A 26048-nucleotide genomic window follows, 5' to 3' on the forward strand; every position below is an offset into this window, starting at 1 on the left:
GAAAGAATCTGACCCGTATTTGCCTCGTCTGTAAAACGTGAGGGATGAGTAGAAGTAGACAGGACCCCTTCTGGATGGTAGAATTCTAGGTTTTTGATAGAATGTACAGCCACAGGAGGTAGTAACCTAAAGTGTTCAAGCCAGAACATTTTGAATAATCTGCCAAGAAATAAAGGTTTCGTGTGAAGAAAACCTTTAGGCGAGAGGCAATGTCCAATCCTACTAATACAAAGCCCCTCTCCTTTTTCCCCAGGAGAGGAAATATGCCACGAGGAGGTAGATATGAGGTCCAGGGCCAGGAACAGAAGGTTTTATGCCCCAGAGAGTATTATGAACAGTCTGATTGGGCAACCAAATGTGTATTATGCATCCTGCTGTTACGCCTAAATAAATGGGTAGTAATAGCAGTTGTAAAACATCAAAAGTGTTTTCTATATGTCAGTGTCAGAAAGAAAACTGTCTTCATCCCATTAGAAGTAGAAGAATGAATGCCCAGAAATGGCATGAAGTAAACAAAATTCCTCTAGTGCAACCCCTCACCCCTCTATACCACGCTCAGTGTACAATTTCTCGTCAGGTAAGACGCTGAATGGTTGCTTTATGTAAACAAAAGAATAAACAGCACAGTGTAGCCCATCGAAAGTGCTGTCTCAACAGGCTGCCCTCTGAACGGAGGTTTGGGATTAACAATTCTAACACCTTATCCAAGAAATTGCTCCCAGGGTGCTCCCAAGTCTGCTCTTGCTGTCACTGCCCACAGATTTTCCTACTTCTCCCTACTCAACTATATTTCTGTGCTTTGAATATTTGTCCAAACTTAACCTAAAAAAGAAGGAAATTGTGCCATAAAAACCTTTCATTCTAAAGGAGCATGAGGAGGAAAAGGAGGTCAAGGAATCCCTTCACTGCTTTTGATGAACGTCAAAGGGAGTGCTGGCACTGCCTGTAAACCAAACTGTTCTGAACAAGTAAAACTGGATCTACAAAACCTTCAGGGTTAGCATGAGACTCTGTACTTCAGGCTCAATTCTCTGTAAATTTGATCAACCAACTCTACTGTTATGCCCCTTGTAGCTACAACTTTGAAAAACCCCTCATTTTAGGACATTGCTAAGTAACATTATGTACTGGTTACAGTATATATATATATATACACATACATACACATATATGTATATATATACACACACATATATGCACATGAATAAAATCTTTAGAAAACAAGAGAAAACTGGGGGTGGAGGGGGAACAGTGGATGTTTGTTCACAGCCTTGAGTTTGATTCCTGTTTTGTTTGTTATTATAGGAAAAATGTCTATAATATAGCATGAGGGATCAGGGAGGGCAGCCATGGGCGCCGCACTAGAATTCAACCCAGGAAGAGGTTGCAAAAACTGAAGTCTGGACAGTGGAGAGGTGAAAGTGGAATATAAAGAGCCGCATGGGAGACCAGCTAACTTGTTTTCCAGTCTCATTAACCTGGCTCAGTAGGCTGTTCCAACCCCAATCATAGGGGCAAATTATAGTCTAAGAGGCAAATGTAGTTACAACTTCAGCACACTCAGGAGACCAGTGCAGCACGTCTGCTGTGGCCTGTGATATTCACATGGTGTCGTGACGCCGGCGGTGGAGGGACAAGTGGTCAGATCGAGAAAAACTGCGGTTGCAGTCTGTGCACCGGAACGGCTTGATGCCCGTGTGCTTACGGAAATGGCGAGTAAGCTCATCCGAGCGAGCAAATTTCCAGGAACAGCCGTCCCAGGTGCACTTGTAAGGCTTCTCTCCTGCAAGGAAAACATCATATGAAGGTAATCAGGAGATGATTGGCTACCAGCAAAATAGCAGAAATACATAACGTACATTTATATCAAAGCTTCGGTTAAAAAGTAAGCCTTGAAGAAGCTCTGTTATTTACCTTTTCAATGAATTAGTTTGACAAATAAACATCACATTGCATGTCTTCTTCTAGTTTCATGATATGTACACACTATGGTACTGATTAAATATAGCTAACTAGCATGTATTACTTCACATATTTATTGTCTTTTGTTTGTTTGTTTGTTTTTGTGGTGAGAAACTTAAAAAATTGCCTTCTGCACACTGCTCCTTGCATTTCTGAAATTCGCTGAGACAGTGGAGCGGGGATAACCCAGGCACTCAAAGAGTTGTTGAGTTCTGCCTTTACCAGACTAACCGTATATAAAGTAATCCCCTTCTCCCAGCCCAGTCTATTTTCTCAACTCTAACAGAGGCAAAATTATCTCACAAGGTTTTTAAACAGTTTAAAAGGAGACAGTAGAGGCCAGACATAGGAAGGAGAGGCAGGAAGAACAGCGCAAGTTTGAGGCCAGGTTGGTCTACAAAGTGAGTTTCAGGCTATGCAAGGCTATATAGCAACTCAAAAGAAAAAGGAGGAAAAAAACCGAACAAAAGAAAACCTAGACTGCTAGTAAGCAGTACAATATGAACAGTATTAATTACATGTTAGGGAAAAAGGACTTAGTTTGGCTCCCAGTTTGGGGGATGAACATGGTCCATTATGGCAAAGTAGACATGGTGGTGAGAGGCTCCATTAAATCAGGAGCTTGGTTCACATCTCCATAGATCAGGAAGCAGGAAGAAGATAGAAAGTGGGTATGGCTATAAGCCCACCTCCCAGAGATTCACTTCTTACAGCCAACCCTCAACTGCCAAAATTTCCATAACCTTCCCCAAAGAGCACAACTAGCTGATGAGTACGTTTTCAAACACAGGAACCATACTCTTACAGCTACACTTTCTCCTCTGATACTTCCTAATATGAGCAGTCTGAAATAAAGCCATCTGCAATAAGAATGGGTGACTCGGTGGAAAGAGCACTCAGCAAGGGCTAAAGATTCATAAATGGGATGAGGGGAGTTGTCAAGCCAAAGTATTTTAAATAGCTCCATGCACAGAATCTTAAGGTTATAGATGGATTGTATCATGAGACATGCATGCCAAGGAATGAAAAATGGGGGGGGGGGTGGTATAAGAAGAACTACCATTGCACAATTATATGCATAGATCACAGACCAAACACACGCTCAGGATAACGGCAATCTCAAGACACTGAAATGGAAACTATAGAAAAAGTATTAACAATGGGAAAAGTGAAGATGAAGGGTGGAAGGAGGACTTTTTTCCAACCTTTGTACTGCTTCGATATTTTAAAATCATCATGTGTATGTGTGTGTGTGTATCTATGTGCACATAGAACATGTGTAATCCTAGTACTAAAGAAACTGAGGTAGGAAGGTCAATAATTTGAGGCTAAACTAGGTTTCTAAGTGAGCTTCTGTTGCAAAAGTTAATTAACTGGGGTTAAAGAGGACCTCTTACAGAGGACCCAAGCCCAATTCCCAGCACCCAGATGTGGTTCAGTACTATTTGTAACTCCAGTTCCAGGGGACCTGATGCCTTCTTTGGGGCTCTGTGACACCAGACAAACACATGGTATACAGAAATACACATGGGCAAAATACCCATACACACAATGAAAATAAATCTATTTTTCCTTGGGATTTTTTCCTAGACAAGGTTTCACTGTGTAACCCTAGCTATTTTGGAATTCATTCTGGAGCCTAGGCTGTCCTTAAACTCAGAGATCTGTCTGCTTCTGCCTCTCAAGTACTGGGATTAAAGCTATGTACCACCACCACCCAGCCTAATTTTTTTAAATTAAAAGAAATAAGCTATATAAACAAATATTCATTGTGATTTAAGTGTATATCACAAATCATAGTAATATTTGTTTTTTTCCCTTAATATGCTTCTCTGCTTCTCATCTACTATAATGACTGTGCAGGAACAGAAGTGGGGAGAGACAAGACAGAGTCAGAGGGCCAGAAGAATGAATGGGAATTTATGAAGCTGCTGGGATTGGGAGTGACCTCTAGAACATGCCAGAGACCTGGAATGGAGATGCTTCCAGGAGTCAATGCAGATGACCTTAACTGTGACACACAGAATTGGGAATATGAAGCTTGAAGAGGCCACCTCCCTCCTGTAGCCAAGCAGGAACCCCAGTGGAGGGATAAAGACAGCAACCCACCCACAAAACATTCAACCCAAAACCTCTCCTGTTTAAAAGAAATGCAGGGACAAAAATGAAGCAGAGACTGAAGGAATAACCAACCAATAGCTAGCCCAAATTGAGACCCTTCCAATGGGCAAGCACCAACCCCGACATGATTAATGATGCTCTGTTCTGCTTGCAGACAGGAGCCTAGCATAACTGTCCTCTGAGGAGCTCCACCCAGCAGCTGACTGAGACAGACACAGAGACCCACAGTCAAAACTTAGAGGTGGGGTCTCTGATGGAAGAGTTGAGGGAAGGACTGAGGGTCCTGAAGGGGATATACATAAAGACCAAGAGCATCAACTGACCTGGAACCTTGGGGGCTCTCAGAGACTGAACCACCAACCAAAGAACATACACCGTCTGGACTGAGGCCTCTGGCACATACCTAGCACATGTGCAGTTCAGCCTTCATGTGAGTCCCCCAGCTACTAGAGCAGAGGCTCTTCCTAAATCTGTTGCCTGTCTGTGGAATTCATTACCCAACTAGGCTGCCTTGTTTGGCCTCAGTGGGAGAGGCTGCATCTAGCCCTGCAGAGACTTGATGTATCATGGTGGAAGGACACCTACAGGGGGCCCCACCCTCTCAGGAGAAGGGGAGGGGTGGGGAAGAGACTCTGTGAGGGGTGACTGGGGGGGCAGTAATTTGGGATGTAAAATGAATGAATGAATGAATGAATGAATGAATGAAGAAAAAAGATTCTATCAGTCTTTGTTCTTCTAAAGCCCCTTTCCCCATTATAAGACTTCCAAGGCATTTACATCTTTGCGGTGTTAATTTCTGGTGGCAATCAGATTTTCTTTGTTTCTTTTAACTCACAGCTAACACCTACTAACCCTCTCAAGTGTTCACTAATTAACTGTATAGCTGTTAGATACTTGGACAACAGAATGGAGTCCAGCCTGACTCACAGGTTTGGAGTAGTACCAGGAAACTATTTGGCTGATTAAAAATGTTCCTTACTGAATCATTTCAATATCCGGAAATTTCTGCATTAGCCTCTAAGAAGACTGACCCACACCTGAATGTTTTCAGACTAAAGATTACGTGATGTAGTAGTACATACCTTTAATTCCAGATCCATAAGGAAGAGACATGGTAATCTCTGAGTTCAAAGCCAGCTTGGTCTACATAATGAGTTTTAGTCTAGGCAGGACTAGTTTGTTTATCTCTCTCACCATTAAAAGGGGAAAGACTGGAAGGTTACAAATGATTATTGACATCTAGAATGGGATTTCCAAGACTACTGAGAATATCAATTTTTTTAAACTTTTATTTGTTATAGTAGTAGCCCATCTCCACACTTCACAACGGTTTTGCTATGTATAGAATTTATTATAATTGCTCAAGGATTTCTCCTAGGAATTCCTATTTTCACTACACCCAAAATTAATAATCGGCTTGTTAAAGTACTGCCACCATGTGGCACTCCGGGCTCACTGCACCCTGAAGGAGTCTATTTCAAGATCTTTGCCTTTTATTGTGGTTAAAAAAGCTAAGGCCAGTGTTATCTAGATATACACAAAAAACACGACGAGGACACATCAGGGAAAAAAAGCAAGCAAGCAATCAAACAAACAAGCTACAAGCCAACAGTTTTGAAGACCATAAAACACAAAAAATCCCCAATAAATTATTTTCAAACTGAATTAAATAGCACATAAAAATAATAAGCCAAGATTAACTTGATTCCATTCTTGATGTGTCAGGATGGGTCAATGTACACAAATGAGTAATGTAACATGGTATATAAGTAGGATCCAAGGTAAATATCCCAGGATAATCTCAATAAATGTGGGGCAGGACATTACTACTTTATAATGGCTATATACACTGTAAGGGTATATATAACACCAGCATAATATGAATGAGAAGAGACTGAAAGAACTTCTTGCAAAAAAAATTAAAAGATGTGTACAAGCCCTATTCCTCTTAAATATACTGCTGAAAATTTATGCATGGGAATAAGGTAAAACAAATTAAAAAAAACAGAAAGAGAAAGAAAAACAGGCTAAGATGGTTCAGTTGGTACCGGTGCTTGCTATCAAGGCTGACAACCTGGGTTCATTCCCCAGAATCCATATGGTGGAAAGAGAGAACCAACTCCTGCAATTTGTCCTCTGACCTCCATAAAAATATCTGTGGCACAAGTATCTACCACCCCCCATACACACAAAATAAATCAATAAATGTCATTTTTAAAGTAACAAACCCCAATCACAAATGTCTAAGATTATCCCGAAATAAATCAAGGCAAGAAGACAGAGGACCAAAAGATTAAAGACTAGAAAATGAGAATTATAAAACACTGAAAAACAAAAACAAAACAACAATAACAACAAAACCTGTAGCTATTCCAACATGGACAGAGCTCCCAGTTTCTTGGACTGGTCAAGTAAATATTTAAAATGACCATATTTCTGAAAGCAATCTACTTATTAAATGTAATCCCTATCATATTCTTAAAAAAATAGAAAGAAAATCTTGAAATTGATATTAAAGCACAAAAGACTGAAATAGTCAAAACAGTCCTAAGAAAATGTGTAATGCTGAATGAAGGGCTGTTGTGGATTGCCCTGGTGCTGTTTGAATTTTGATGTTAATTCCATTTCTTCAAGAAGTACAGACCCTATAAGGAGCGGGTCACACACTCAGGTGAATTCATGTGAACTGCCTCATCATTTTACCTGCTCAAATAAAGGCTAGAGCCTGTGATTGGGCAGTGGAAGGGAAAGGCAGGGCTGGAGGTTTTAGAGAGGGGGAAGAGAAGGATACAGAGGAAGATGAAGGAAGAGGAGGTAGAAGGAAGATGGAACAGAACCACATGGCCCAGGGGAGCCACAAGTAGCAAAGGATCTCATAGCTGGGGGATAGAGTACTGTAGTGGTAGGTCAGCCCAATCTAGACTTACAGCTTATAAATATTGTAACTGAGTTCTGTGTTCTTTGCATGGGCTCACTGGGGTTGGAGATTTAATACAACAGAAGGTACTATAATATTTAATTTCAAAACAAACTACAGTGCTTTAGTAACAAAAATCACAGTAGTGGTATAAAATCAGACACACATACCAACAGAATAGAATAAAGAATTCAGAAAGAAATCACAAGTAAACCACACATCTCTAGCCAGCTAAACCTTGACTAAAGCAAAATAAACAAACAAACAACCCATACCATTATGATTTGGTACAAACTCTAAAAGGTTATGTCCCCTAGCTGGTAATGCTAGGAGTGACTTAATTATGAGTATCTTGATCAATGCTTAATCCATTCATGCTTTTAAAACTCTGTATCTTATACACCACTATGAAATGAGCCACTTTCTTCTACCATGTTGCTCTGCTTCACAAGAAGCAAGGGAGGCTGGTGGCCATAGACTAAAACTTCTGAAACTGGGAACCAAAGTACATCTCTTCCCCTTAAGGCTGGCTTGGTCAAATGTTTAGTTCCCATGATGAACAGTGTCTAGTGTACACTTCCTGGAGAAAGTTCATCCTGACATTGTACTGGGAAAGCTAGTTATAGCCACATACAAAACATTAAAAATATATCTGTGGTGCTCACTAAACAATACACAACTCAAAATGGGACGGAAACTAATGTCAGAACCATCGTTTTCAAACTATCAGAGGAAACTATGTGAACTACTTCAAGATGCAGGCATAAACCACAATCTCCTCAAAATGACCCTAACAGCTCAGGAAATAAAATCAAGACTCAACCTATGGGGTGATAATAAATTAAAATGCATCTGCAGAATAAAGGGACACAATTAACAAAAGATGTTAACCACTTATAGGATGAAAAAAAAAAACCTCTGGTAGTTATTCATATGATAGAGGATTAACATCCAAAATAGACAAAAAAAAAAAAAAACCCTCAAAAATGTTAACAGCAAATAAGTAATTCACTCTATAATTGGGAAGATGAGCATATACTATTGAAAAGAAGAAATAAAAATACTCCAGTAAATACATGAAAAATACTTAGCTTTTACCCAACAAAAGAAACCTATATTGAGATTCAACCTCAGCTTGGTCAGAAGGGTTATAATCAACAAATAAACAAATAAACAATCAATTAATCAACGAATCAATTGCAACAGGCTGAGAAAAATATGTAGAATGACAATTTCCTATATACTGCTGGTGGGAAAGTGAACTAGTCCATAGAAAACAGGATGGAAATTTCTTAAACACAACAAAAACATTAGGAGGTGGAGACAAACACATCCAAAATTCAAGGTCAGCCTCCCTCAGCTACATAGCAAGTTTGAGGGCAGACAAAACAAAAATCCAAGGGGCTGATAAGGGAGTTTGTAGAGTATTTGCATAGCATGTATCATGCTTGGGTTTAATCCCTAGCACTGCAAAATAAGGCACAGCAGCATACTCGCCTGGAAGGTACCAGATTTTCTATTTTGCTAGACAGTTTTTTTTTTTTTTTAATGAGAGTGGTTTTTGGATAAGAACAACACAAAAGGGCAAGCTCTGTAAGTGATCTTCCCTTCCTTGTAAATTTTTTCTCTCTCCCTAGGCTCATCTCTCATAGTATCTACGTATGCAAGTATGTGTTGGAGCTGGAATACTGGCAGGGGCAGGGGCAGGGGCAGGGGCAGGGGCAGGGGGCAGGGCAGACCTGTATGGATTCTTCGGTGAGCTTTCAGGTGAGAGCTTTTGGTGTACACTTTGCTGCATCCTGCAAAGTCACACTGATGAATCCGTCTTCTCTTTAAGTCAAGAGATTCTTCTCCCTGCATGTGGACCATTGTCGCTGGTCTAAGCAAAGGAAGAGAGACAAGACCAATTACACTGGTACTATTTCATACCATCCTTTCGTTTATGCAAGTTTGAATGCTAGCTCCCCTATGGAAGAAGAGTTGGATGGAACCCTATAAGCCATTCTTTGACCCAGGCCATTCTGCTGAGGAAATGCAGCTCCCAGAGAAAGCTCTGGAGGTGAAAATTTTTCCTTGAGTAGCCACGTTGCCAAACAGTATGAACATTTCACTTCAACAAGTGCTATTCTTGTGCTTAACAAAATACATTTTTCATGCAACATGTTTTACTCAATGCAAGCTTGCTTCTAAATTGTTTTAAGATCAGAAGACCGGGCTATTTTAAACTTACAAAGAAAAATGCTACAAAATTACAATTTATAGGACATTAAAACCTTTTCTTCGGGGCTAGAATTCAGGATATATATAATTAGAATGTAACTATTATAACCTGCATAAACATGCATGTGTATGTACACAGTCGTCTAGTTCTTGGGAAAAGCAGTTAGTTTGCACTTCATTTTCCTCAAACCTTTACTGTTGTGTCCTGTTAACTCTGTCTCCATACATGTATACCGGCATGCACACGTTCTTGGCAATTGTGTGCAGGCATGGACACACAGACACACACACTTTAATTACTCACTCATGAGGAAATCCCTGCAGACTCTGTAGGGCTGAAGAGCCACTCTCAATTGCACTCTCATCACTATCACTTGGAAACTCCAGTGGACACATAGAGGCGGGGTCAACTTTGACTGAAAATAAAGAAAGGGGGTTATGGTAGAGCAGATGCACACATCTCTGTAGTTCTTTTCAGGTTTCCCATTTTGCCCCATATTGAAAAGTAGATGTAAGATAGAAAAATCATTAAAACAGAAAGAAGAAGAAGGCAGGCAGTAGCTTAACTTTTTTTTTTTTTTTTTTTTTTTTTTTTTTTTTTTTTTTTTTTTTTTTAGTATAAGGAAGGGACAAAGGTATCTTTAAAAGAAGGGGAGCTGTACTTCCAGTGAATTTCCCAAGGACACAATCTAAGTATAATCCATCCATCTCTAGGCCTCAGGCTCCTGAAACAGGGTCTGCATAAAAGACGGCTTCAATGTATCCTAGAGACACTGAAGTCTGTGACTATTTCCCTGTCTTGAGAGAATTCCTACCATTACCCCAACACTTGTGACACTAAAAAGCTGATTGCCATGTCACACATTAAATGATGATAACTATTTCAAACCATGTCCGAAACAACAGACTTTCTTTAATTTGGATTATGAACTAAGATAGACACGATTGCAGAAAGGGAACTATTGAGGACAATAAAAAAATATGGTGCTTAATTTATCCCTTTTCAATTCTGAGCTCACCTCAAAAGTTAGCAAAGAATTACAAGTGTAACATCTACTTGGGCATCCTGTTTTAAGACAGTCTGAGCAAATTCATGAAACTGTATCCCAATTCTAAACAGGTGGTGGGCTTGTTTTTGGCTTTGGCTTTGTTTTATTTACATCGAAAGAAGGCTGGGGAATAGAGTATAGTACTTGAGTACTTGTTTAGTACTCACTCATGAAAAGCGATGCTCTATTCAACTAGGAGTACTCTAACATAAGAAACTCAAGCACCTTCAACCTTGCTCAATCAACAGTCTGTGGGGAAACAACTGGTAGGTGGTGGGTGTCTCTGGATAGGTGCCCAGGCACATTATAACATAGTATTCTAGAGAACTTGTAACTCAGGAAAAAGGCCCTCATACTCTTGAAATCAAATACAATCTTAAAAGCAAGGTGATATGGGTGTCAATTAATGGGCTGCACAGGAAATATGACTATATTGGAGAGACTCTAAGACAGAGACCAAGGAAGGTGTGCGAAGTGACCAGAGCTAAGCAGGCCTAAGTACTGTAGTGATAGAAAGGTTGAGTTTTTTACCAATGCTTTTCTACCTAATGGCACAGGGAAAAAACCAGCACAATAATCTAGGACATCCCAGGGACAGACAGTGTCTGAGTGAGTGTAAACTTTTTGTTGTTTGGTTTGAAATTTAACTCAGTGTTCAGATTTTGCATTTTGCTTTAAATTGGCAATATTTTAACTATAATGCTTTAAATGATTTACCATTAGATAATTGTATATGAAGATTCTAGGAAGGTACATACTATTTCACTCAAGAATATACATCCCTGTTTCAGAAACATGGTCTAAAGGAGATCAGTCATATGTTCCTTCGTGACAGGGTCTCCTTATGTAACCCAGACCACACACAGTGTGGCCTGGAGCTTGCTATGTAGTCCAAGGCTAGCCTGGGATTCACAATCATCCTGTCCAGTCTCTCAAGCTATAATCTGAGACTACAGATACATGCCAAAACACATAGCTCATTACACACATTCTTAAGTATTACATAGAAATTATTTTTAAAACCTTTTCAAAATTAGAATTAGAACGATTCCCCTTTGGAGCAGTGTCCCTCCAAATTGCAAATGGTGAAAAGAGACAAGATAGACTGACAGAGGAAGGGAAGATCCCTGAAGGTATGTGACTTGAGGAAGCATTAAACTGCTTTCTTACCTGATCCAGCACTTTTTCCGTCTCCTCCAATGAGTGGGACAGTAATGGCTGCAGGACTCCCATCTGCAGGCAAACTGGTATAGACCATCGGCAAAGACTGAACCACCAGTGGGATTGTCTTTAGTCCACTCATCTTATTTGGCAAACTGACCGAGGGGATGGTGTGGATCACATGTAAAATCGGCTGGCCACCGGTCCCCTGAGAGGAGGCCAGGATAGAGCCCGGAGTGAGAACAGTAGGAATAGCTGCTGACGTGACAGTGTCGGCTGAAGTAGACACCATAATGGCTTGAGGTGCAGTCGGTGGCTTGGGAGGACGGACTGGAGCTTGCAGCATGCTAGCAGGCTGCAGTGGAGCCTTCGGTTTGTGAAAGGAGAGATCAACTGGTTCCACCTGGGGCATGTTGAAATCACTCTCCAGGAGCTCTTCTGGGGGCTCAATCTTGATATCATTAAACAGAGCTGGGCTTTCCATCGGACTGCCAGCCCGAAATGATGGAGAAGCCATATTCCTCCTGTCTCCTCTCACAGAAGGATCTCTGGCTGGAACAGGGCCAGTGACCTAAAACACAATTACAAGGAGAGACAGCCACCGTTGATAACTCTAAAGAGACATGGGAAGCAATGAAAGAAAGCAAGCTCCACTCTCATGGAAAAGATACATGATGCTGGAAGAAATGAAACAGTAATACACGGAAGAATAAAAAGGAAAGAGATTGTTATGAAGCACCATTGTTAAGTAGTAGCATTGTGGTATCATACAACTGATAAAAATCCTTTACTTAATTTTTCACAATCAAAGATTAAAATGAAATTCAAATTTAACTTGGAAAATCCAATAAAAGGATATTCACTTGGAAAATAGCTCTTCAAATAAAAAGAAAGAATACAAGGAAGAAAGGGGAAAAAACATTTTATACAATCTTTCTGCAAAAGCATTGTGCTAAGTCCACTGGCAGCATTTATGACTAAGACACAGCTAAGCAGTGAATGCAAACTGTAATGCTGTGGTAATATGAGTAGCTTATAAATCATGCCAAATTAAGTGATTTGACATATGAACAAGAAGCCTCAGAGAAACAAAGGAGGAAGTGGATGTGGGACAGTGGTACATCGCTTGCCTGGCAAAATCAGTCACAGGTTCCATTTCCAACAGGCGAAGTGTTTTTGGGGGGCGGGGGAGGAGGTAGGTAATTTGTTCTATCTAGAGGAAGGCGTTAAGGAGACGGTGACATTTTAGATGAGTCAGAGTTAATAGGCTTTCTCAGGGAGAGAAAAGAGGTAAGAGTAACAATTCTATTTGCAATGGTATATTAGCAGGTACTATGCACAGGAAATGTGATACAGGGGAATTGTTGACTTTACACGCAAAATTCTAAATTATGGAAAATTTTTTTAAAGTAAATGCATGGCTGAAATCCCATCAGTTGAAAGGCTGAGGAGGGAGAGGCTAAAGAAAGAGGATCCTGAGTTTGAGGCCAGCCTGGAATATACAGTAAGACTTGGTCTCAGCACGTGTGTGTGCGCGTGCATGCACGCACACACACACACACACACACACACACACACACACACACAGAGAGAGAGAGAGAGAGAGAGAGAGAGAGAGAGAGAGAGAGAGAGAGGCGCACAGAGAAAGAGAGAGACATTTGTATTCCCATATTCACTGCAGCTCTATTCATAATAGCCTCAAGACACGGATAAAATATAAAATATGCCCAGCAATTGGTAAAATGATAGAATAGTATTCATTCCCAAAAGGAATACAATCCTGTCCTTACTTCAACATGGATAGAAGTAGAGATCTTTATTTTGAATAAAAATAATGGAGGCACACAAAGATGAGCATGGCACGATCCTCACTCATCTGTGGAATCTTATACAAGCTCAAACTGTACAAGTTGAGAGCAAAATAATTGACTACCAGAGCTTGGGGACAATGGAAGGAAGAAGGATTGGCAAAGAATGATCAATAGGAACCAATCTGGTCTGATAATGTGAATCCCATCTCATAGCATACTGTGTGGCTACATACAACATTGTGCTAGAGAAACAGTTCAGCTATTAAGAATGCCTATTGCTCTTGCCAAAGACTTGGTTTCAGTTCTTATTACCTACATGACAGCTCACAGGAACCTGTAATTTCAATTTTAGGGACAGCCAACATCATTTTCTACCTCCAAACATGCTGCATGTACATATCGTCATGTAGGCTCACATACATACAAATAAATATACATTTAAGAAACAGAAGAGGGCTAGAGAGATGGCTCAGTGGTTAAGAGTACTGACCACTCTTCCAGAGGTCCTGAGTTCAAATCCCAGCAACCATATGGTGGCTCACAACCATCTGTAATGAGATCTGATGCCCTCTTCTGGTGTGTCTGAAGACAGCTACAGTGTACTTACATATAATAATAAATAAATCATTAAAAAAAGAAACAGAAGAAAAATTTTGGAAAATTTCATGAAAAAATGAGAAATGTTTGAGTAATTTGAGCACATTATTCAATGTATACAGATATCCAAATGTTACATGGTACCATATTAATATATACAAACTTTGTTTTAAATTCATCAGTTAAGGCACTTAAAAATCCTAATCAATGGTTATTAAATATGTTATATCAACATATAAAGTCTTAACCTAATTAAACTATTCTAAAAATTGTACCTAATCAAATGTCAAGAATGTTGTGTACTGTGTATAAATAAATATACACAGGCCAAGCAACATAAATCATGAGAATGGCCCTTTTGAGGACAGTGCGACTTCAGCCAATAATCAGAGCAAGCCTCAGTCTCTGACAACATGGTATTTGAGTTATGGGAATTCTAAACTTCAAGAGATGTTCAAAATGCCTACTTTACATAAAACTAAGCTAAGTCTTCAGTTATGTATTTGGAAAGAGGAAATGAATATGGAGAAGCACAGGAGATTGAATTCCCTGGACCTGGAGTTACACATGGCTGTGAGCTGCCTGATATAGGAGGAACTGAACTCAGGATTCTCTGCAAAAACAGAATGCACAATGAACCACTGAGGCATCTCCTCAGCCCTACACATGATCTTTTCTTTAATAAGCTCATTGGTGCTGATGTATAAATAAGACACAACAAGGGAGTACCTAGTTAAAAATTGTAATGGGTTTTTGAGAATCGATGCTTTAGGCCTAGAATTCTAAAGAAGCCAAACTTCTGAGTTTTAAATATAAAAGGGAGGGTATTTTGTAAATTCCCTCTTTTGCCAAGATCATTTCTAGGACAGGGAGTGCTGCCTAACGTAACACTATCAGCAGGAGGGTTATGCTGGGCTAGTACATGATCTACAGTAACTCACTCTGCTAAACACATTATTCAAAAATATCCAAAATGGACACAGAAGAAAGAAAGTACAGAAACACATACTCGTTGCTCCAATGAGAGGGAACGTTACAGGCCCTGTTCAAACAATCCATCCTGGATTGTGTGTCTATACACCAAGACTTCTTTGTGGTTTATCAATTTCCCACCCAAATGATCTGTGATGGGGCTTAAAATCACTGCTCTCTCTTGATCCATGGCTTTGAAGCAAATGTTAGGTAGTTACTTTGACCTTACTGTTTTAGGAGCTTCCATAATCATCACATTTGCCTTCTGGACATAGTAATTTCATGCGTGCTTTTTATGTGGAAACGAATCCAACCTATTGCAAGTATTTCCTGGGTGTTAAGGTTTCTCCAAGCAAGCATCTTAAGAGAATGTACTAGAGAGTAGCTGTCAAGGTTCTTCTTACTTTCCTTCTAACTGTTGTGCAGCTTGCTCTTCATGTGGGTCCCCTAACAGCAAGAGTTGGGGCTACATATGAGTGTGTTGGCTGCCTTTGGATCCCTTTCCCTTAACTGGGCTGCCTTGCCTATGCACAATAGGAGAAGATCCACTTAGTCTTACTTCATGAAGGAAGGGAGGAGAGATGGACTAGGAGGAGAGGAGGGAGGGAAAGTTGCAATTGGGATGTAAGGTATATTTTTTTATGAGAAAAAAGATATTCATTCTATATGTATTCACCAGCAGAAGCAATGCTTTTGTGTGCATGTACCAATGATTACCTTTTAAATATGATTAAAATAATTCTAGTAAGAATCCTGATGAGCAGTATGATTTATCCTATATTCTGTATAAAACAGGTCCTATGGTACAAAAAAAGAAAAAAGAAACAACAAAAACAACAAACCCCATGCACTACTCGCTTTATTTTCTTGTTCTACACAGCCAGTATGTCCTAGTTGGAGACAATAAAGAAGAGTAATGCGAGCAATTAGTTTACCGTCCTAGAATTTCGGTGACTCGCTAGGATGACTAAGGATGGGCGCCCCATTCTATTCTTCATTGAATACAATGACTACCGATTTGAAAGCCCACAGGAAATTTGACGTAAACCTCTGCTGCGAGGGTTTCCATGTTAACGCCTTTCCTTCTTCACTTGTGTGGGCCGGCTTCAGGTTTTGAGTGTCCACTAGTCAATAATTAACCACTCTCCAAAGAGACAGAATGGCTGCTGCCTTTCCCCATTTACAGAATCCCAGGATTTCTGATTCTGTAAAGAAGGCTGTGTGTGGACAGTCCAGAAACTTGGGGATGGTGTGAAAGACCTTTTACTTCCCACAGTCCTTCTTACATGCCCAGGATCCTAATCAGTTTTTTAAAAAATTAAACAAAAAATAGTATTTGTCTGCATTTTTATTAAGTTTGTTACTGACAAATTAGCAGAGATCATGGAGAAAGGCAATTCTACAAAAAAATCTGGGGGAAAACTATGGTCACTTTCATAAAATCCTAGCTCCCGAACATCTGATAAAGACAGCCTTGACTTCAGGAGAGGAAGGGAAATCAAGTGAGGGAAACCAAACTGTTACTTTTCCTTTATTTCAAATAGCTCTGATGTGGAGCTTTAAAGCAGGAAGGCGAGACAAGAAAGAAAATGAAAGAACAAAATACTGCAGGCAGCGCAGTGAGTAGAAAGGAGAGGAAGGAGTGTTGTCATGGTAACAAGATAAAACCCAGGCTCCTCCCCAAGAGAAAGATAAAAGCTGTTTTTGTACACAGGTCTCTTCTAGCTTTGCTCTGGGTTTAGACTAATCATTTTCATGCTTGGGTGCACTTGTGTGTGCGTACACATATATTATGCACATTCATTATTTTGGTCAAAAAGCCAGTTTAAACCCCCGAAATTCCAGTCCTTCTCTAATAATGCCATGATGTGTTTCAGTATTAGGAGAAAAAAAATGGATGGAGATAAATATTATTTAAAAGGCTAAATTTAATCTAAACCTAGAGGAATTTTGGATCTTACATCCTCATCATGTCAACGGCATTAGGAAATAAAGCACTATTGGACGGTTCCTCTTTATACACACTAATGAATGTGACAATTTCAAGAGGCCAGAATACTAACAAAAACACCCAGGGGGAGGTGGGAATAAGATCAGAAGTGCATACACCTGTAATGCCAAAATTCAAGGCATAAGAGCCTTTCCCAGAACACTAAAACAGACAAAAACCATAGAATACACACATATGCATATACACAGATGTATATATGCACAGATGAATTCTAGGTATTTGTTTAGTACGTGGTATGGAAATATTAGTATCTAGCTTGAAATTGAAAATAAAAAAAAGGAAAAACTGAGCAAACAATTTCTTTTTTGTGTATGATTGCTTTAAATGATACATGATCAAAATTATTTTAACAACTGCATTCTTGTATTATATATTAGAAAAGAAACATTATACCAAGCTGAAGAATGGTCACCCAAAAAAGATTTGCCCAGAATCAATGCATATCACCAATTTGGGAAAAGGATCATTGCAGATAGAAATATGGATTTTTTTTAAGACAGGCTTTGTGTAGCCCTGGCTATCGTGGAACTCACTCTATAGACCAGGCTGGCCTTGATCTCACAGAGATCCACCTGCCTCTGCCTCTCAAGTGCTGGGATTAAAGGCACGTGCCAGCACTAGGCAGAATTATGAATCTTAAAGCAAAGCCATTCTGGGTTACCAAGGAGATGGGATTTAGTGGTCAGCATCTTTATATAGACCACAAAATAAGATAATGTGAATGTACAGTCAAATAGCACAGTGATAGGGTCATACACCAAGGGATGCCTGCACCTACCACATGTGTGAAAAGACGAGGAACTTATCCTCTGACATGAACATTTTGATAGTCCAAGACAGTGGAACAACTTGCTTTGAGACTTCTGTTTCTAGGATTCTTCAAGAATAGATTTCTGTTATCTTATTAGTCACACCGGGCAGCTCAAAACTACCTAAAAGTACTCTAGCTTTAAGGGGATACAATGCTTCTGGCCTGCAAGGGCACCTGCACTCAAGTATGCATAGCCGCATAAAGACACACAATTACGTTCAATTAAAAAAGTAAATCTTATAAAAAGCAAAAAAAAGCAAAGGAAATGTTAGTTATGTGTGACTTAATGCAAAGAGAGTGGATGTGAATTTTAGAAGATGAAAATTACGGATAATAAGATATGAGCTATTCCCATGCTGATGCTGACAACACAGAATGAGAGATGAGTAGAACTACATGAATGACTGATAGAAACAAATTAGTATTCCAGGAGAATGAGTGTACTAGGTATTTATGGGCATCAGTCTGAAATCTGGGCTGCCAAATGTGGTGTGGCTTGGACAGACTTCCTTAGCTACAGTCTTGGTGGATAAAGAAGCTTAAGAAAATATGCCATTGAAATGCTTGGTGTGTGTGTGTGTGTGTGTGTGTGTGTGTGACATATACACATATATACATATGTTAGATATTGTACTGGCTGGTTTTGTGTCAACTTGACACAGCTGGAGTTATCACAGAGAAAGGAGCCTCAGTTGAGGAAATTCCTCCATGAGATCCAGCTGTAAGGCATTTTCTCAACTAGTGATCAAGGAGGGAGGGCCCAGCCCATTGTGGGTGGAGCCATCCCTGGACTGGTAGACCCGGGTTCTATAAGAAAGCAGGCTGAGCAAGCCAGGGGAAGCAAGCCAGTAAGTGACATCACTCCATGGCTTCTGCATCAGCTCCTGCTTCCTGACCTGCTTGAGTTCCAGTCCTGACTTCCTTTGGTGATGAACATCAATGTGGAAGTGTAAACTGAATAAACCCTTTCCTCCCAAACTTGCTGCCTGGTCATGGTGTTTGTACAGGAGTAGGAACCCTGACTAAGACAGATATTATGGAAATATTGTTCATTTGGGATGTGGCAGTTCTTATGGAGTTTTGGATGAGAGTGTGATTATTTGCAGGTGATACCCAGATATTGAGGGGCAAAGTTTCTTGGTGCAGCTTACTTTCAAAGTAAAATGTGTGTGTGTGGGGGAGAGAGAGAGAGAGAGAGAGAGAGAGAGAGAGAGAGAGAGAGAGAGAGAGAGAGAGAAGCAAAGCATATGCAATGTTAAAAGGACATACATGCGAAGGGACATGTATGACAATATATAAGACACAAGTTTCAAACAAGAAAACAACCAGAACTAGAAATAAGAGTATGACAGCCAAATTCTCCCCTGTATTAGGTATGATCACAGAAACCCAAAAAACAGAGAGCAGCATGAGTGTGCTGAGTTAGAAAGCTTTCTTTTAGTATTCTTTTGTATTACTATGACCAAGCTCCAGTGATAATTTGCAACAACTAGCAAGTTTTTGATGTACTAATAGCTTTTAAATGGCAGCAGCTACAAAGGTAAACAAGATATTCAATTCAGTTTAACATCGTTAAAAACATTACAAGGAGTCTCATCCAAATGCATATGTAAGTTAGATCCAATTATATGCCATAGAGCAATCATTCACTGATTAAGGGCATTATGACAGACACCTGTAATTCCAAAACTTGATAGGAGGAAACAGGAAGAGCACCCTAAATTCAAGGCCAGGCTGGGGTACATACTGAGTGCTAGGCCAACAAGAGTTATATACTGAGGATTGACCTTAAGAAAACAAAAATGTACATATGTGCGTACACACACACACACACACACACACACACACACACACACACAGAGAGAGAGAGAGAGAGAGAGAGAGAGAGAGAGAGAGCACATATAACTCCTAAATTAAGGAATAGAAATCGATCATCATGGGCATACTACTAAGACCCAAAGAATCAGATGAGTAAGTACTATAAACAAATTTCTATATCTAATATACATGCAATTTTGACAGATTTTTCAAGGTATCCCTTTGGGGCTCACTTACTATGTAATGCCTTATAACTCATCCCTGAACAAACAGGCATCATGCCATGATAATCTGTGAACTCAAGGTCCCAGCAGAAGGTTTGCTGAGTTTGAGGGTGCCCAAAGTTTTCCAGCAAGTTCCAGCTCAGCTTGGTCTATGGAATAGTAATAACGTATCTAAAGAACAAACACTTGTTCACACCACTTACAACCAGTTTGCTTTTCTGTAAAGTATTGAGACTGGAGATAACTTAATGTTAGATGACAATTTAGCAGGGTTATAGTGTCAGATGGCTGGTTAAACATTTTTTTCTAGATGTTTTTGCTTGAGACAGGGCCTCACTATGGAGCTGGATTGTAGATTAGCATGGCCTTGAACTCAAGATCCGATTGCCTCTACCTCCTGAGTGTTCAGATTAAGATGTGGGATACCACGACCAACTTCCTTTTACCCCTCAATAAAACAAATCTTCTACATGACTGTTGGAATAAACTGCTCCCATAAAGTGAAGAAGAGGCTCCAATCAATAATTAAAGACCTTCATAAAACGAAGACTAAGCCTCACAGACATACCTGGGAAGATAAGATTCCAACTGAGAGTGTTTCTCCATCAGATTGGTCTGTGAGCAGCTAGTGGGAGCATTTCTTAATGACTGATGGGGGGGGGGGGGGGCATCACTGGGTAGGTGAAGCCCGGGTTATAAGCAAAGCAAGGGAAGGGAAGACGAGTAGTGTTTTCTCAGTGGCCTCCAGATTCTTGCTTTCAAATTCCTCCCATGGCCTTCTTTGACTGTGAACTATAATCAAATAAGCCCTTTCCTCCTTGGTCAGGCTGCTTTTCATAGCACCAGAGAAGCCAACTAGGACACCAAGACTAGTTTTCCCATTGAAGGATGGAATTGCTTTGTTCCTTCTGTTTTGTTTGTCTGTTTTCTTTTGGACAGGATCTCTTTATGTAGCCTAGGATGGGCTAAAAATCCCCATTTTCCTGGTTTAATCTGCTTAGTATAGGGGTTATAGACTTGCACCACATTTGGTACAAAAATTCTGCCAGCAGTTTTTGGAGACTGAAATTTAACTCTAGTGTGTTGATCTAGTCCATCGGGTTTAGGACTTACTATACCTCTATAATGACAGGAATCAATTTCTTAATATATATATATTATACATTTCATGTAATATACTATACACCACACACACACACACACACACACACACACACCAGTTGACAAGGAAAGAGTCAACAGGATGTTTCCTTAGAGAACCCTAATACACTGTTGAGCAAGGCCACCAAAGACATTAAATAACACAAAGCACACAATTTTTACTATACCTAAAATATGAGACAGTGCAAAATAAATGGTTCTGGCTCTTCACTAAAGACTACAGGAACAATATGAAGCTGTTTCTTCAAGGCTAGGCAGACTCCTTAGTTGAAGCTCACACTAGACATTCAAGTCCTTCTGGAAAAATCTACCTTCCTTTATTCATTCTCATTTCCCATGCATGTCATTTGAAGATGGAGCCTCCGTTCTCCAATGTTTAAGAGCTAGTCAACACACAAAGCTCACCTGTTTGAATACCTGCATCGAACCACTTTCTGATTTAATTCGGACATCCATGTTGTTTATGAATTTATCCATATCTAGAAAAGATACAAGGGGGAAACAGATTTCAAAATATGGAACCCACTTTAGGCACACAGTATGACATGTACACTTGGTTTGTACTCATATGTCCTCTATAAACAGTTTTTCACACTAACTGTACACTAAGAAGTCATTAAAACACTGTAAGTTAATCTACTCAGAAAAGATCGTCACTTGTCTCCGACTCCGAGTATAGAAAGAAGTCCTTCCATCCCCTCATGTAAGTGAATCCAGATCCCTGACCTGTCCTATTATGGCAATGATCAATAGAGTTCTATGGTTGCAAAAACTTTCCATTCCTGGTCCAGTTTTTGTTTTTGCTAAGGACTTTGAAATTACTGTATGAATATTTACCGGAGCAGTATATGTCCAAAATCAAACCAACAGACCATTTTTGTCCACACATCTTAAATCTATAAGCCAAGCATGGTTAAAAGCAGTTTTCATCTTCCTCTATAAATAGCTGCCCCTCTTATAAAGAGATGGTATTAATGGCTTCATTCAAATATTTTGAACCATCAGTCATCCTATTAAAAGTACCGATGTTTTTCTCTGCAACAGTTTTTTGTTGAATTTCAGCAGAGAGGTTAAGGATACAAAGTCAAATCTACAGTTTACCTACAAATTAACCAGTCAGATTTCAGATCACACTTATGTTTCCTCTACCCTGCCTTGTTTTAACCCATAGGAACTGAAAACCGACATTACGTGACTTGTAATTTATCCTCACTAGAAATAAGGACACTGTGACTGCAAAGGAAATAAACTGCGACACTCCTACAGGTTTTCCTGGCAGCAATCAATCAAGCTCATCTAGCTATTGAGCGCCCCCCTCTGGATTACAAGAGAATTACCTGACCGAACACATTTTTTTTTCCCCTGCCACCATCTCACCTCCTTTCCCAAATCATCCCCTTTCCCAACTCAGGAATTGGAAAACCCTTAGCTATTCCCTGCAACACATCTCACTTCATGTTAACGGCGCCACTCCAGTGTTTCATACAAAACCTCTTTAATTTTATCTCATCGTTTCCTGCATTTTCTCATTTCTTGTTCTTAATTTTAAAAGGTCCCCACTTCTTTACTCCCCCTTTCTTTCTGTGAGATCAAGATAATGTTTTACACTGCCTGGAACTTGCCCGTAGCTAGCCTGGTCTCAAACACAAGCAATCTTCCTGCCTTACCCACCCAGGTGCAGATTATAAGGGTAAGCTGACCCCTTGCTTCGCTTTGTCACTACCCTGATAAACATTCAGAAATTTGTTGACTATCTACCATAACTTCAGACAATGTTCTTGAGCCTCAGAAGACATCCAGGGATGTGTGGTAAGAGCTTAAATTCGGTTAGAAGTCAACGTTCTCTTTCATCTGGCCCTAACTGTTCTTATTCCTTAGTATATTTTCCTCCACAGCTCTAACCATGGGAAGCTCTCTAGATGCATTAGGGCTCTGCAGATGATAATGTAAAATCTTATAATTCTAGATGGACAAGTTGAGTTGGACAAAGAAAAATGCTTTTTCGAGTTATACAACGTGACTCAAGAGCATCCGACTCTAAGATCAGTACTCTCTGCTGCATTTTCTTTGTGCCCAGCATCCAACCTGATAACAAAGCCTCTGGGTTTTCAAATGAAACTGGAAACAACAGGTTTCAACTGGGAAAATTCTCTAAATTCTTCCTTTTATTTTGTAAAGAAGTGTCCTTGAGAACTACAGCTTTTTTCTACTAGGAACGCTTTCCTCAGTTCCTGACATTCAATAGATAAAATAATGAATTTTAAATTCATTTTTTTGCTGTTTTGTGTTGCTATCTCTTGGTTCCTTATATGCAAACCACCCAGTTTGTACTTAGGAAGAACCTAGTTTCTTAGGAGGACAGAGCATTTAGACAATGGGAAGAGTCACATATCCACCTATATAACATTATAATCTGTAAAGGGACAACTTCTTGTAATTCCCATTGCATTAGAAGGATAATGAGCTTGAAGGCCCCGGCTCACAGCATTTAAAAGGATTGACTCAATAGAACTTTTATCCTCTGAGACCAAGCACAATATACTTTATCACTTTATGGTACCCTACCTTCTTTGTAAAAAAGAAAAATGTCTCATAAGAGGACAATTTGAAGAGAACAGCCTAATTGTTCAGGAGAATCTTGAGTAGATATCATTCCTTTCTATCTTCTGACAAGTAGTGATGCTGGCAATATGTAGCATGGGAAATGTTAGTGTGAAAAAAATGACATTGCTCACAAATGGTAGCCTACATTTCAAGTAGTGAAGCACTGTGAAAAAAAAATGAAGAGACAACGTGGCTTTGGGGGACTCACTGACTCTTTCTATACCCAGATTTTCTTTCCTCTATGCAAAATACCGATATGTGAGTTTAACCCTGTCTCCCATATGGTTGTCAAGAAGATAAATCATAATGTGGAATCTGCACGCTGCAACTACCATGGAAGTTTTAAGGATTTGATTAAGACTCCTTTAATCTGTGTACTTCGCTTAGAAAACTCACAGAAGGTACAAAAGTCAAGTCACCCTGTAAAGATCCAAACCAGTTACTGAAACGGCACCTGTCATAATTTTTATCAGTTCATCTTAGCAGTCCCAGAGGTTGATGTTCTGCAGTGTCACATGTACACTCCCCAGTCACGTAGGCGGCAAGTAACATAGCCTCGAGGGGTTTTGTCCATTTTGTCCTCTCTTTTACAAGAATAAAACACACACTACTGTTGATACCGTATACACACAAGGGGATACAGGATCAGAGAGATCAAGCAATGCTAAAGCCAAAGATCTGGGATCTGGGCTGGGATCCGAGTCCAGGTTCGAAGCTCAATACAGATGTTCTTTTTCTACCCAAACATATTTGGATACTTTCTTCTAAACATGATCTAGTTACCACACTCATGAACTGATAAGCAGCAGCTGTGGTGACCTGCACAAGACCTGCTAGAAAGTCCAGTTTGAATGGAGACGCCCACAAGGCTCCACCTCTTGGAAGCTACAGTTGCTGAGTCTGAGCATTCTTTGGGGGTGTGGCCATCAGTAAGTTGCACATGCTCCCTCCAGCAGATGGCTCCACATCCATGCACAAACGGGTCATAGCGTTAGACTGAGTTGTTTTTTAAAAGAGAAGGGAAAAAATGAAGTTGAGTGGGGAACAGATGGAAGAAAACTGGAAGTAGGGAAATGAGAGGTGGATGTGATCATAATCCATTATATGCATGTATAAAATTCTCAAACAGAACATTTTTAGATGAAAAAAATACAACCCTGCACTCTGTAAAGTTGGAAACAATAACACAGGTAATTTCATACCTTATAATAAGCTCAGTAATTGATAAAGAAAGTAAAGTTACCCATTAATTGTAATATTAATCATCAGACAAAATGTGCAGCAAATACAACTGGCACACAGCAGTTAAGTTCCAGTTAAGAAGAAGAATGCAAGGCCACAAGACTCATTGATCTGTAACACTGTATAAAATCTTACCTTATCCTTTCATCTAATTATTAGAGAAAATAGAATCTACACTTTAAATGAAATCCAAATTTAAAATATTGGCAACTGGTCAATTTTTAGGAGTATGAGATTAGGCAAAGTGGCTCAATGCCCCCACCCCAATTTGCATACGGAAGCTGTCACTCCTGAGGTGACTGTTTATTGAGATGTGGCCCTTATGAAAATAATTCACAGGAGGCTTCTCCATCTCTTCACTTACACAAAGTAGACAGCCACGAATGCATGTGAGTTAAGGCAACAATCGCAGTACATCTGGCTATGCTGAGACCCCGAGCCCCAAATTATAGTCCCTGCGACTAAAAACCCAGAACTTCTGTTGTTTAAAGCACCCAGTTAGTAGGATTTTGTCATAAGAACTTTATATATACTACTTAAGAGTCTTCATTCCTATTAGAAACATTACAGAAATCTCAAAATATCCTAAATGCTGGTCAATAGAAAACTGGCTTAATAAAGCATGCCTTAACCATATACTATATTAAAAAAAAGAGCAAAGAGGCATTTTTATGAACCTATAGGGAAGTATCTCCAAAGTACATTTTTAAATAGGAAGAACAATTACACTCTCAAAACTAAATTTAGAAATTAAAGGATTAAAAAGGTAAATAAAGATGTAGAGAAAGTAAAAGAAGAAACTAATATATTTTAGTTAAAATGCATAAAAACAAAAAAATTAAAAATGACTTCAGATTTTAAAATGTTGAATAATGCATACATGTGTATTCATTATTTGATATACCTCAAATATCTTCCTAAAGAATCATAAAAACTAGTAGTTTTACTTACCTCTGGTGAGGAAGAATAAGTAACAAATAACCAAGAATTAAGAGGGAGAATTTTCACCCTGTAGCCTTTTGTTTATATGGGGTTGCGATCCAGAGAGAACGTTACCAATTTAAAATACATTCATTAAGAAAAAAATAAAATAATCTGTTCAAAGAGAGTTTAAAGTTTTTAGGGAAAACAAAACACTTGTGTGAGCTGTAAATGATATATAGGGTAATTATTTAAGTCTCTGGCCTAAATTAAGGTTGTGGCAGTTTTTGGGATAATGAAAGACAGAAAAGCCTGTATTCTGTGTGTAAGATATGAGAAACACAATTAAAACTGCATTTTCTCACTGCTTCCTATACTTTCATAAATTCTGAAAGTGTTTTCACAAGATTAAAGCAATTGTGTTCCTTAGTGCCACTCAAGTAGTT

At 39.4% G+C, this 26048-nt stretch overlaps 1 protein-coding gene across 1 annotated transcript; it reads right to left on the minus strand.

Moving 5' to 3' along the window:
- Positions 1-1601: 1601 nt before the first annotated feature.
- Positions 1602-21312, minus strand: KLF8 (KLF transcription factor 8; the record flags this gene model as incomplete). Its single annotated transcript, XM_080910535.1, has 5 exons — positions 1602-1783; positions 8740-8879; positions 9525-9636; positions 11440-12001; positions 21241-21312. The coding sequence occupies 5 exons, from the start codon at positions 21310-21312 to the stop codon at positions 1602-1604; spliced, it is 1068 nt and encodes a 355-aa protein (XP_080766661.1).
- Between the last annotated feature and the right edge of the window lie 4736 nt (positions 21313-26048).

The sequence above is a fragment of the Micromys minutus genome (genome assembly GCF_963924665.1).
Source record: "Micromys minutus genome assembly, chromosome: X".
NCBI classification, from domain to species: Eukaryota; Metazoa; Chordata; class Mammalia; order Rodentia; family Muridae; genus Micromys; species Micromys minutus.